Genomic DNA, 13296 nt, shown 5'->3' with positions numbered 1-13296 from the left:
TAGTTCACCAGTGCTGAGATCGCATCACTGCCCAGTTCAATAAGCACGGGAGCATCCCATTCATGTTGCTCCATCCGAAGTGACACCATAGGCACAAGTCAGTGTGTGCTGCCTAGGTTCCCTGACATGATGTACATTTTTGTGTATCAACAGGTGGATCTACCCAAAGAAACAATTTTACAGTTTCTATCTTTAGAGGTAAGCAAGATGAACTCTTCTGCATTATGGCCTTTAAAATCCCAAAGCTGTTGATTTGCCAAAAGAAAGTTGAAAATGGCATTATTTTCTTAGTGATATTAGGTATTTTTCTGGCAGTTCCAGGAATTTGGTAACATTGTTCCTTTTATGTGACATATGTATTTATTACTAAATCAAATTTTGAGGGAATCACACTTTTCTCGTGACTTTCTTTTAAATTTCAGAGATGATTTTAACAAACATCTAGTGCTTTTACTGTGTGTCAGGCTCTGGCAGGCCTTGTTCTAAGCACTTTACAAATATTAACTCATTTAATCACAACAGCCCCAAGGGATATGTATGTTACCTTCTTACAGATCCCCATTTTACAGATAAATGGAATCATTCTACGTTTTATGGAGAATCGGAGGCAGACAGGCTAGATATCTTACTCAAATTCACCTAACTAGGAAGTTGCAGAGCCAGGATATGAACTTAGGCAGACTAGTGGAATCTATGTTCTTACCCGCTATACTATGACGCTTCTACAAACCTTCATTCCAACTAGGGAAGCTCATTTGCAGAACTAGAACTACATGGAAGATCTTTTCATAAAAATTAAATTTAGGTTCTTTTTCATATGCTTTTTTTTTTTTTAAACAGGTACATACCCTTATTATCGAATAGCCTAATTGAACTTTAAAAAAATGTAAATATTTACCTTTGCTATAAGAATGTTCAACTGTAAGAATAACTACAGGTGATTTCTGCAACATCATACCAAAGAATGCTTTTGTCTATCCAGAGTGTTTAGTCACAGATTAAGTTAGATGAAAAATGAACTTTGCCCCAGAGCTAACATTTCATACTACGTTTTTTTTTTTAAAGGTTATTCTCCATTTATATAAAATATTGGCTGTATTCCCTGTGCTGTACAATGTATCCTTGTAGCTTCTTTTATAAGCTGACTTCCCCCTTCCCTGTTTCCCCTCCCCACTAGTATTCTGTTGTCTGGTAAATAAGCATATACTGGGAATTTACTGCTTTATGAGCCACTCAAATGGGTATATATCAGAGGTGGTATCTCCATTTCACAGAAAGCCAACAGTTGGCAGAAATAACTGCTATAAAGTCACATGAGCACACTGGGGCTGCAGCACTGTTAGTCAGGATCCAGTAAACTGGTCTTGTAAAGAAACTCGATGCTTCAAAGGAAGAACCCTAGCAGTCTCCCCATTAGTTCTCTCTCCCTGTAACTGATCTCTTCAGTATACTTAAAGGGGGGAATGGCATTGACATTTCATCAGTGACCCAGAAAAAACCAGTTTTAATAAACCCTAGTATCTGTTGTTAAGTCTTATCTTTTTTTTTCCTAGTGGGATGCTGATGAACAGGCATTTAACACAACTGTGAAGCAGCTGCTGTCACGCCTGCCAAAGCAAAGATACCTCAAATTAGTCTGTGATGAAATTTATAACATCAAAGTAGAAAAAAAGTAAGTTATCACTTAGGCAGTGCAGGTTTCAACATGCGTTAAAACTCAAAGAGGGTTTTTTTGTTTTTTGGGGTCTTTTTCCCAAGGAGGGGTTTTAAAGTGACAAATATCTTATTGTCATGTTGAGGTCAGATGGCTAATAAGCTGCTACGTTAGAACTGCAACTGGTAATCAGGACTGTGAATCACAGTCATGATCTTGTCAATAACAAAACGCAGTGGTCCCAGTAGCAGCTATCCGTTTTTTTTTTTTTTTTTAATTACTCATTTTCTGAAGGGTTTTTTTTTTTATAATTATGAATGGGTATGAGTTTTTTCAAATGCTTTTTCTGCACCAGTTATAATTTTTAATCACCCAGGTAACTCCTAGAAACATTTAAATGAACAAAAACAAGTGTGACTACTTTGTTTTATGTCCCCTTGCCAGTTGTTCATGTTATCATCCACTTAAAAGGAAACAACAAAGCCTGTGAGGTGAATGGTGGGCTCCTTGTGTAGACCCTTATACTGTCTATACTGGACCCTTGCCAGTCACAGCTTCTGTAAAACTTATGTAACATTTTTAGTGACTGGCCTTCCATATTGTTGTTGATTACACAAAACTCCTACAGTTAAGTGTTCTAAAAATAATCAACTCTGTTCTCTACCATTATACTGATCCTGTCTTCTCCCTTCTTTTGCAGGGTGTCTGTGCTGTTCCTGTATAGCTACAGAGATGACTACTACAGAATCTTATTTTAATCCTAAAGAACGATCATTAACATTGTTCAAACAGACAGAAGCTTATACTATAAAATGTTGTACATTCACTGTAATTTTAAATTAGCTTTACGTTCTAAGAAGCTGTCCTACAGAGTTGAGCTTTGTAGGTTTTCATGTGTAATATATTATAAATTTATCTTTTGAATATAATAAATGTTTTCATATATCTGTTGCTTTTTAATTGCAAATCTATTAGCACTAAAGGTTTTGTGGAGCTAGAACACAAGAAAACAGCCTTGTTCTTCTCAGCCCTATATACTGAGCACATGAAAATGTCCAAAATAAAGGGCATAAAGAAATCAAATATCATCATTAACTTGGAATCTTTATTCTTGATGATTTTGTAATAGGCTTATCCTTAGTTTGGTTAAGCAGACTCTCATTTCGCTATGAGAACTCATTCAAATTTGCTAAAGGAACTATGATGATAAAATTATACAGCCAAGTTGGGAAAAATACCCATGAAATAACACAACTTTTTATAAAATTGTCAGGTTTCAATTCCAGTAACTCATAAGACAGGGCCTAAAGCCTATTCATAATCAGTCATTCCAGAATGAGGAGCTATTGCCAGAAACTTTCTATGGGATGGGAAAAGGAATAAAAGATGGTCAGTACTGATAAATACAGGTTTAATGATACAGTGCTCTTCACAGACGGCTACAGAGACTGTAAACTATTATCCAGAAACATACAACCACACAACACAGACCACTTAGCCAGATATAAAATAAACTGGCTTCTTGTAACTACCCTGTAAACACTGCAGCCCTTCTTCCATCCAAAACTGACCCTAATCCCACATGAAAACAGTTATTGTAGGGGAATGAGAAACCCAGCTTTGTGGCCAAAAGTAAAAACCAAAGGAAAAATAGCAATTCAGTGGTTAGCTGGTGAAGGCGGGAATCTGGTGCCCTTCACTGCGCTGCTTTGCTCTTCTTACTCTTGCTCTTCTTGTCCCTCTTCTTCAGCCCATCCATGTTAGCTCTCAGTAGGTTTGAATAAGCCTAAAAGACACAGAGCATGACCTTAGTGGGAAGAGTTGCACATTGGTGGAGCATCTGCTGTGCTTCCATAATGGATTTAGGGTAGCCAAAATCAGAAAGCCTATCTGATAAAGCATATAATACCATGGGGATACTTGTATCCTAAGGAAAATGGTGTAAGGAAAACACCCTCACGTTATAGCAGCTTCTGCAACACCCACTAGTGAGTTGCACGTTTTTTACTTTTTTTTTTAAGCAAAAATGGAAAACTACAGGCAACTTCTTATTCAGCTATACTACACATAGAGCATATCTGAAGCCTAAGACAAAATCTAGCTAAAAAAGACAATATCAGCGTTGAAAGTAGAATTCACAGCCTGGCAGCTTTTACTTGTAAACTACTGGTAAGACATCACAGGAGAGCAGTGAACCTAAATAGCAATCTTAGGCCAGTGTTAATTATTATGCTGACTCTTGCCCTGAGAAACGAGACGCAGAGAACACCAGACACTCACCATCTGAAACTTATTCACTTCTTTGGAGCTCACCTGGAAAAGATTAGGGAAAAGGTCACCCCTGTTATCCACGTAGGAATCATCTGCCTCACCCAGTAACAACTCAAAAGCCTCGTGAAGACAACATCCTACTCTTTAAAAATATTTCTTCCCAATTGCAGGGGTCATAATACACTAAATGCTATTTTTCTACTCCACTTTCTTCTGCCTGAGGAACAAGCAAAGTAGCTCTGCACTTTGAGAATTGTACCAAGATGGGAAAGAGGCAGAAGTGGGCTCCTTAAGAAGCTATGCTTCTTGCCTCTGTTGAAATCTCTTACACACATGGCACTGACTTTCTCAGGGCTCTGAGAGACGTCAAAGGACTTAATCTTTTGTGCAAGATACTTTTAAAGTACTCCCTCCCCATCTTATTTTAAACCTACCATTAATTCAGGCGCATTTAAGCAAAATGCAAGCTACCACAACAAAAGAAATTCTACCTCTGAAGATTCCTTAGTTTTCCGTATTTCATGACACCCAACTTTATTTTTAAAAGCCACATAAGCTTGCTTTACTGTAAAAGTCTTCTCAAGATAACTGGTAATGGGAGACATCAACTAATTACAGCATACATTCTCATGAATATCCTATGCTGATGTGATTAGAGGGCAGTCTGGTTCTGCCCCAGCAGAATAAAGAAGTATTCATTTGGAATCCAAGCAGTCTCTTGCTTGGCCATATTCAACCTCCACTTTGAAAGGGAATAATACTAGGACTCTTGACTAAATCATATGCTCTCAAATACAAAGCCTAATATGATACATGTTTGGTACATGAACCACAAAGATAAGTGAACAATCAGCTTAAAAGTAAAAGCATCTGATACCAAGAAACTGTTCACTGAAGGCCCAGCACAGTAAAGGAATAAGGAATCAAATATGCCAACTGCTCCTTACCCGTGCTACTCTGAGTAAGGACCAATATGCTAATTTTATTTCTAACAAGTGTTTGGCTTCTACCTTCTTCGTTTTAATTTTGCTTTTGGGTTTTCTATTACTAAGGTAATAAATGAAGACCCTGATCCCAAAACAGCTGGGGAGCTACACACTAGGCTTTATTTAATAACTTAAAAAAAAAAAAAAAAAACCTGGTTCAGATATACCCCTCAAGTTAAATTCAAGTCTTTAAACTCCAAAATTAGGAGTATTAGGAATCCAACTCACCACAGTGCTGATCTTCTTTTTCCCGTCAGTAGCTCTTAACAGACACTTGTTGTCTGAGGGCTCAAAGCCTTCCACAGAACCCTTCCTTGGAATGGGTTTAGTTCGACCATCATCTGCATGAAAAATACATCCTGGTGAACACAGCCACAGGCGTGGTTAACAGGTAGACGAAGAGGTAAAAAGTAGGAGAAAGATTCCAAGAGGATACCTAATCCACCACCACTGATCTAGTTCTGTTAACCACATTATCTGATATTACAGACGCCTTGCCCACACTTTGGGTACCTACTTGCCACTTCCACGATGGGAACACCGTAATATCAAAGCAGACTAAACCTCACTAATCACGGCGCGGTTGGGGATTCTTGACAAAAATACGAGCCCTGACATGCTTGGGGCCCACTGGAACCGGAACTGACTTAGGTGGCTAAGTGCTGGGGGCCGCACCAGCCACAATCCCCAATACTCTCCGGCCCCTCAGCCCTGAATGTGCCAGTACCAGGTGGAGGAAGGTACGGGAAGGCGGGGATGCGCGGCAGACAGACTCTGCCTGTGGCTCCCAGTCACTGGGCACCCGGGCCGGGGCATCGCTCGGCCTCCCAGCTCCCTTCCGGCCTTGCTGCATCCACAGCTGCTTACACTTCTTCAGGGTGATGAACACGCTGCCCGACAACCGGCACTTCTGGAAGAGCCTGGTCAGCTCCGTCAGGAACTGGAACACAAGAAGCCCGGCCCCGTTAGGCAACTCCAAACCGCCCCCCCCCCGCCCCCCGCCTCGTCAAGTCCCAGTCCCTCCCGCAGAAGGAGACAGAGGTCCCGAGCTAAGCCCCAAACAGTATCGGTCCCTCAGCCGGCCAGCTCTGGCTATACCTGCTCACTCTCCAGCAGCACCATCCCGACCCTGCTGCCTCCGCTCCGCCAGCATAAGCCCCAAGCCCTTAGAGCCGGAAGTTTCACCCGGGCTGGGCGGGACTTCCGCTATTAGGTTTCAGCTCTCTTCCACCCAATCCCTGCTTCCGCCCTCTGCCCGCCCGCCCCGCCCCGCCCCGCGCCTGCGCTCTGGGGCGCCACCTCCAGTCCCGGGAAGGCAACGACCCCGAGGCTCTGGGGCTGTGCGCGATTTCACAGACAAGCAAATACTCTAACCCAAGCAGTGGGAGAGAGTGAGAGAGCACAGGAAGGATCTGATGGAAACCTATAGTTGTGTATATTCAGCTGTACTGTTGTTCCGTGCTTCAATTTCCTCAACCTATAATAATAGTATCCACTTCACTGTGTGGTTGTGAAGAGCAAATGAACTTACATTAAACACCTACAACAGTGCCTAGCTCATAGAGGATGCTCGATAACATTAGCTGTTGTTTTCATTACCACTGTCATTGTAATAAGTTCCCATGGCGGGAACACTCCATGAGTTCCCTCTGAACTCTCCCTCTTCTCTGACCAGGCTGGGTGGCCCCAGCTCTAGTAAGAGGGCCTGGAGCCGGGTCTCAGTTTCACCTCTGGGTTCAGTCTGGAGATCTGGGGTGTAGGTCCTGCTCTGCCAGTAGCCAACTTGAACCCTAGATCTTGGAAAAGTCAAGCATGAAATCATGCAATGGGTTTTCACTGAGGGTCTCTTAGCCTATGCCAGGCACTGTTGTAGGAGAGGTGGGGGGGCTACAGCAGGATACAAGTTTCTGGTTTCCTGAAACTTGGGTTAAAGGAGTAGTGAGGAAATAAACAGTAAACTAGTAAGTACAGCTTCAGATAAAGAGTGCTGTGTGGACAAGTAAACAGGATGATACAAATGAGAGTGACAGGGGGACTACTTTAGGTTGGGGTCAGGGAAATCCCTCTAAAGGGGAGAACTTTGAGCTGAAAGCTAAAGGGACTAGCCATTCAAAACTCTGGGGACAGAGTGTTCCAGACACAGGGAATGGCTAGAACAAGGGCCCCAATGGGGAAACAAGTTGCCCCATGTCCACAAGGCTTGGGGGGTGGGGTGGAGGCGGCATGTGGAAGGAGGGGTGAAGGAGTATGGAGAGCTTGGAGAGGTATCCACTGACCAACTCATATAGGGCTGATGGCCCTGGTAAATTTGGATTTTGTTTCAAATACAAAGAAAAGCTTCTTGGTAAGGAAGTTTTAAACAGAACGGTGACAATCCTCAGTCTGTGGTGTAGATAAGGCATTGTAGAGACAAGGCAGGAAATGGGGAGACCAATTAGAGGGTTGTATTAGCTTCCTATTGCTGCTGTAACAAATCTGCACACACTTAGTGGCTTAAAAAAACATGAATTTATTCTTTTACAGGTCTGGAGTTCAGAAGTCTAAAATCAATGTGTCTGCAGGGCTGCATTCCATCTGCAAGCTTCAGGGGAAAAATCTGTTTCCTTGCCCTTCTAGAAGCTACCTGCATTCCTTGGCTCATGGCCCCTTCCTCACATCATTACCACCTCTTGCTTCCATTGTCACATCTCCTACTACTGACTTTGATCCTCCTGCCTCCCTCTTATAAGAACCTTGTGGTTATATTGGACCTTCCTGGATAATCCAGGATAATCTCCCCATTTCAAGATCCTTAATTTAATCACAAAGTCCTTTAAACATGTAAGGTAACATAGTCATAGGTTCCAGGTATTGCGACATAGATATCTTGGTGAAGGGTTGGGGGCTACCGCAAAGGTGATTGCAAAAGTCCAGGTGCTAGCAACATTTGCGATCAGGTTAGTGTATACTTTGAAGGTAGAGTCAACAGGACTCGTACTCAACTGGCTGTGGACATTAAGAGGAAAAGAGATATTGGGGATGACTCATAGGTTTTTGAATTTGAGCAGTTGGGTGGATGGTGGTGCCATTTACTAAGACAGGAAAGACATGAGAAGTAAATAGTTTTATAAGAAGATGAAAAGAGTTTTTTTGGTCTTGTAATATCTGAGATGCCTATTACATATCCAAGTGGAACTATTAAGTAAGCAAGTGCATATACAAGTTTGGAGCTCAGCGGAGAGGTAAAAGTTATAACTACAAACTGGGGAGTCATCTTCATATGCCCATGGAACTAGCACAGACTGGAACGGTCTGGTGGAAACTCCTCCTATAGGGCTGCCAGCACAAGACCACCCTGCAATGACTACCACTATGAATAGCCTCTAAAGAGCCCTGGGCCTTGGTCTCACTAGCTCAGAAGTCAGAGTCCTAGTTGCAAGCCCCAGATTGGCCAATCCTAGATCATATGCTTGAGTCCAAGTCCTGGGGTAGGTGAGGGAGTGACCCTCTGACCCTTTTATATTCCTTGCCCTTCACCAAGACCCACACAATGGAGGATCACAAACAGGTACAGATCCTGGAGAACCAAAAGCCACAAGATAATCAGGGTGCTGGACATTTGGAAGAAAGTGTGAAATCATCAGAGACTGAACATATTTAAGATGTGTTGTCAGACTGCCAGGGAATGTGAGGGCTCACTTGATATTTATGGTCATGAATTTAAGTGAAACCAGTTACAGAGTTGTGTGATCCAAAGGTTGACCTAAATGATGACCATTGTGCTCTAAGCCTCTATCATTCATTGAACATTGACCAATGTTTTTTAGAGCCATGGGCTTGGTACTGGCAACACCAGGTGAAGGAAATGGCCCTGTGCTCGAGGAGCACAGAGCCTGGAGGCCATGATTCATCTGGGACCTTGTCAGGATTAGCCCTCAATGTGGACACATCTCACTGCTTCCCACGGGCTCAGTCACACCTCAGTTCCACTCAAAAATCAACAGTCATGCCAGTACCCTGTGTGATACCTCAAGGCCATCCCATGACAGAACAAGCCACTCTAGTAAAAGAAATACACAAGTCTGCCAGTTTTAGCATCACACATTGCCCAGTACAATTCAACTATTGTCCAGTACAATTCAACTACTGACAGAATGTTCTTTGGGCTTTTTCTGTGGGAAGTGATTAAGAACACCTGTTCTGTAGTTCAATGGGTCTGGGTTCAGATGCCACCTCTGCTACTTATGTGACCTCAGGCAACCTCTCAAAGTCTAAATCTCTTCATCAGCAAAATGGCAATAATAATAGTTCACAGATGTTATAAAGAGTTTATATTTAAGACCCTTACGCTTGCTCAAATATGGTAAACATGGATACTTAAATTTAAATTAATTAAAATTAGATAAAAGAAAACATTCAATTCTTTAGTCTCACTAGCCACATTTCAAGGACCCAGTAGCCTCATGTGGCTTGGATAGTGCAGATATAGAGCATTTCCATTAGCACAGATTCTATTGAACAGCATTACGTGGATGGCATTGAGGCTGACACCTAATAAATGCTCAATAAAGAGTACTAAACAGTGCTATCATTTATAATAATATATAAATTCCATCATTTGGACACCACCATCTTGATTTCTGCCATTATCCAAATACCACCTGCACTATCAGTTAACACTTTTTTTTTTTTTTTAAAGATTTTTTTGATGTGGACCATTTTTAAATTTATTTATTTATTTATTTATGGCTGTGTTGGGTCTTCGTTTCTGTGCGAGGGCTTTCTCTAGTTGTGGCAAGCGGGGGCCACTCTTCATCGCGGTGCACGGGCCTCTCACTGTCGCGGCCTCTCTTGTTGCGGAGCACAGGCTCCAGACGCGCAGGCTCAGTAGTTGTGGCACACGGGCTCAGTTGCTCCGCGGCATGTGGGATCTTCCCAGACCAGGGCTCGAACCCGTGTCCCCTGCATTGGCAGGCAGATTCTCAACCACTGCACCACCAGGGAAGCCCTCAGTTAACACTTTTAAGTTGACTCGTTTTATACTTAAACAAGTTTATTTAATATCATTATCATAAATGGAAAACCAGTATTTCTGCCATAAATAAAAGAATGATAAAAAGAAGTACTATGAAACAAAATAATGTGGCTACATTTTAACATTTTAGATTTAAAAATTAAAAACAATGAATAAAAGCAACAAGGAAGTGAATCAGTTTATAAAAATATACATCTGAAAATAAATTCCCCGATAAGAAAAAACGGAATTGTTTATGATCAGTCAGGAGTAAAGGTAGCTCAGTGAACAAAGATATTGAAAGTCTCTGTCAATAAGATGTGGTTAAATTCTTTTTTTTTAAATTTATTTATTTATTTTTAGCTGTGTTGGGTCTTCGTTGCTGCACACAGGCTTTCTCTAGCTGTAGTAAGCGGGGGCTATTCTTTGCTGTGGTGCGCGGGCTTCTCATTGTAGTGGCCTCTCTTGCTGCGGAGCATGGCCTCTACGTGCGCAGGCTCAGTAGTTGCGCGCACGGGCTTTGTTGCTCTGCGGCATGTGGCATCTTCACGGACCAGGGCTCGAACCCGTGTTCCCTGCATTGGCAGGCGGATTCTTAACCACTGCACCACCAGGGAAGTCCCCAAGATGTGGTTAAATTCTAGTGTTGTCAAGCACCTGAAATCTTACCTTGCGATCAGGTTGGTGGCTTTTGGTGCCTGGAGCAGAGGAGTATGTGCAGCAGGCAGGTGGGTCACTGTCTCCCAGCCACGCGGCCCACACAGCTCCCGGCTCCTTCTCCCTCACCCCAGGAGACCTGGGGAATGGAAAATGGCCCCCAAATCTCCTCCCTCATCTGGGCCTTCAGCAAAGGGCTGCGCAGAACCAAGGGCAACACAGAGCCCCTCAGCCCACAGCACCGGCATCTACCTGAGCCCAAGTGCAGGGCCACCACAGGAAGGCCTGGGAGAAAAAAACACCCAGTGCTCCTCAGCCGTAGTGGCCCAAGGGCCTGGAGGAGTGTCCTGCTTATACCACCCAAAGCTCTCGCTCCCAAATGCTGTGGTCACACGTGTCCACCATTTCGTTTATTAGCTTTTAATTAGAGCTATAGGGTTTGAAGTAGGATCAAGGGTCTGATTTATTTACAGCTGCAGCCACTCTAATGCAATCAAGCTATGCAGTACCTGGAACATAGGGTGATGGTTATAAACACAGATGCTGCATCCTAGCTGCCTGGGTTCAAACCCCAGGTCTACCTCTCCTTGTCTAAGCAACTGGAGGCAAATTACCTGTTACCCCTGTTAAAAGATAATTAAAAACATTAAAAGGTTAAATCGTGACTCTCATACACATATTCAAGATCTATTTACCTTATCATTAATGAGGGAACCAGGTAGATGCTACAAGTCATTCAAAGGAGACTCCAAAGAACAGACACATATATAGAACAGGAATATTGAGATCAACTTGTAAACAGAAGCAAATTGACTTTTCCACAAGAGGAGACTGTTGTCCCTCGAACAAACAGAATTTGAGTATCCATAGACAGGATCACTGCACTGCCGTCAGTTCTGTACAGTGCAGAGTTGCAAACAAGCTCAAAGGCAATGAAAGGGGGGGCTTCCCTGGTGGCGCAGTGGTTGAGAATCTGCCTGCCAATGCGGGGGACACAAGTTCGAGCCCTGGTCTGGGAAGATCCCACATGCCGCGGAGCAACTGAGCCCGTGAGCCACAACTACTGAGCCTGCGCGTCTGGAGCCTGTGCTCCGCAGCAAGAGAGGCCGCGACAGTGAGAGGCCTGCGCACCGCGATGAAGAGTGGCCCCCGCTTACCGCAACTAGAGAAAGCCCTCGCACAGAAACGAAGACCCAACACAGCCAAAAATAAATAAATAAATTAATTAATTAAAAAAAAAAGGCAATGAAAGGGTCTAATCAGATAACACAGAGGATGTGCTCTAAACACTGCCAAGTTTTCCATTGGAAACACCCACTAATCTTTTTTTGGTTATTCCAAATCTACTTAAATCCTTCTGTGCCTCAATTTCCTCATAAAATGGAGATGTCATCCAAGCGCCTCCCTCACTGTGTCGTGGGAAGGAGGAAATGAGCTAAGGTGTGCATTATTGCACCTTAGTCACTGGACTGCAGTTGGCTGTTCCCCCTTCCTGTTTGTCAAGGTATAATAGATTTATTCTACAGAAGCAGGTCATGACAACAAGCATGGATCAGTGCCCGTCTTGTCAGATACGGTGCTGGTTTGACGGTTTCCAGTTTCTGAGGGGGACCACACCTCAGGTTCTGACCTGCCTCACTGTAGCCCAGTGTGCTGACTTTAAGATCAGCTAAGGATGAAGGAAGGAGGGAAGGTATCAGCAAAACGCAGCAGAAAATGGTGTTGGGTGGGTTTGGGTTCAGGGTGACAGGCTTGAGGTCCTAAGGCCGGGGAGCCCTCCTGAGTCTTGGGAGGTGGTTAGGTCTGGTGGAGACATCTGAGAGAAGGCAGAGGGATGGCCAGAGGGAGGTGGCCACACATATCCTAGAAGTGTTCTAGAAGTCTGGGTCCCCAGAGAGAGAGAATAACCTCCTGATCGCCATGGCAACACATTCCCTGGGCTGAATACAGCCAGAAGCTTGGAACTACCAGTTCCTTTATTCTTTCTGTCAGTCAATCAACAAATGTTCACTGTGTGTCTTCTTGGGAGACTCAAGCCTCCAGGGACTTCTGCCCCTGCTTGTGCCCCCAGGATGTAGTCCTGGATTCAGTGTCCTGGAGAGACAGCACAAGAGCACTGGACTGGGGGTCAGGGGCCCTGGGTTTGCCGCTGGTCCCTTACTTTGTGTGGGACCTTGATAGAGGCACCTATCTATAGTTTCCTCTGTGTAGTACCTACCTCGAAGGGTTGTTTTCAGGTTTCAGTGAGATAATCCATGTAAAGCGCTCACAGTAAGTGCCCAATAGATGTATTTAATTTTTTTTCATCATTATGTTAAGGACTTAGACTAGATAGCCAAAGTCTCTTCCACGAACAAATTTATGAGCTACTGCTTCTCTCCCCCCGGCCCCACCTGAGAGCCCTAGGGAAATTTCCAGAGCCCATGAGCGCCAGTGGTTAGCACTGGCCTTCCCCTTGCTCGCGGCGAGGTAGGGAAAGTAGGCAGTGCCACTAGGCCCCCCTCCAGGCAGGCACCTCAGGAGTGAGAGCGCCCCGCTGGGCCCTGCCTGCAGCATTCCTTGGGGCCGGCAGGGGACGCCCTGACCTTGTTAGACAAGTGCGGCCGCAGGCAGCCCTAGCCTTCCCAGGTCTTGTCCCATGACCTTAGACCATAAAAATATCCAAGACTGTTAACATCATTTTTCAGAATCACTTCTGCTGAGGCTAGGAGTTTCTCTGTAATGGACATTATCAT

At 43.9% G+C, this 13296-nt stretch overlaps 2 protein-coding genes across 4 annotated transcripts in view; one reads left to right on the top strand and one right to left on the bottom strand.

Annotated features, from left to right (window-relative positions):
* The window catches only part of EIF2AK4 (eukaryotic translation initiation factor 2 alpha kinase 4), a 108846-nt gene extending 106247 nt beyond the window's left edge, over positions 1–2599 (top strand). For both annotated transcript variants that reach the window (XM_057542039.1, XM_057542038.1), the window contains 3 exons: positions 154–198; positions 1554–1672; positions 2355–2599. In XM_057542039.1, coding sequence (XP_057398022.1) covers positions 154–198; positions 1554–1672; positions 2355–2412 — 222 coding nt within the window. In that variant the 3' untranslated portion in view covers positions 2413–2599. The remainder of the gene's footprint in view (positions 1–153; positions 199–1553; positions 1673–2354) is intronic.
* A 140-nt stretch (positions 2600–2739) lies between these two features.
* On the bottom strand, positions 2740–6132 carry SRP14 (signal recognition particle 14). 2 transcript variants are annotated; one of them, XM_007180417.2, is made up of 5 exons: positions 6010–6132; positions 5779–5851; positions 5140–5252; positions 3935–3967; positions 2740–3440 (listed from the first exon to the last, which is right to left on the bottom strand). In XM_007180417.2, exons 1-5 carry the CDS (start codon positions 6031–6033, stop codon positions 3351–3353), a joined length of 333 nt encoding a protein of 110 aa, XP_007180479.1. In that variant the 5' UTR covers positions 6034–6132; the 3' UTR covers positions 2740–3350. The 2 variants fall into 2 exon arrangements, with proteins under 2 accessions (XP_007180479.1, XP_057398026.1); XM_057542043.1 differs by lacking the exon at positions 2740–3440 and having other exon boundaries at positions 3946–3967; positions 5639–5851.
* Between the last annotated feature and the right edge of the window lie 7164 nt (positions 6133–13296).

Source organism: Balaenoptera acutorostrata, chromosome 3 (assembly GCF_949987535.1).
Source record: "Balaenoptera acutorostrata chromosome 3, mBalAcu1.1, whole genome shotgun sequence".
NCBI lineage: Eukaryota > Metazoa > Chordata > Mammalia > Artiodactyla > Balaenopteridae > Balaenoptera > Balaenoptera acutorostrata.
This window is presented reverse-complemented; position numbering and strand designations above follow the sequence as displayed.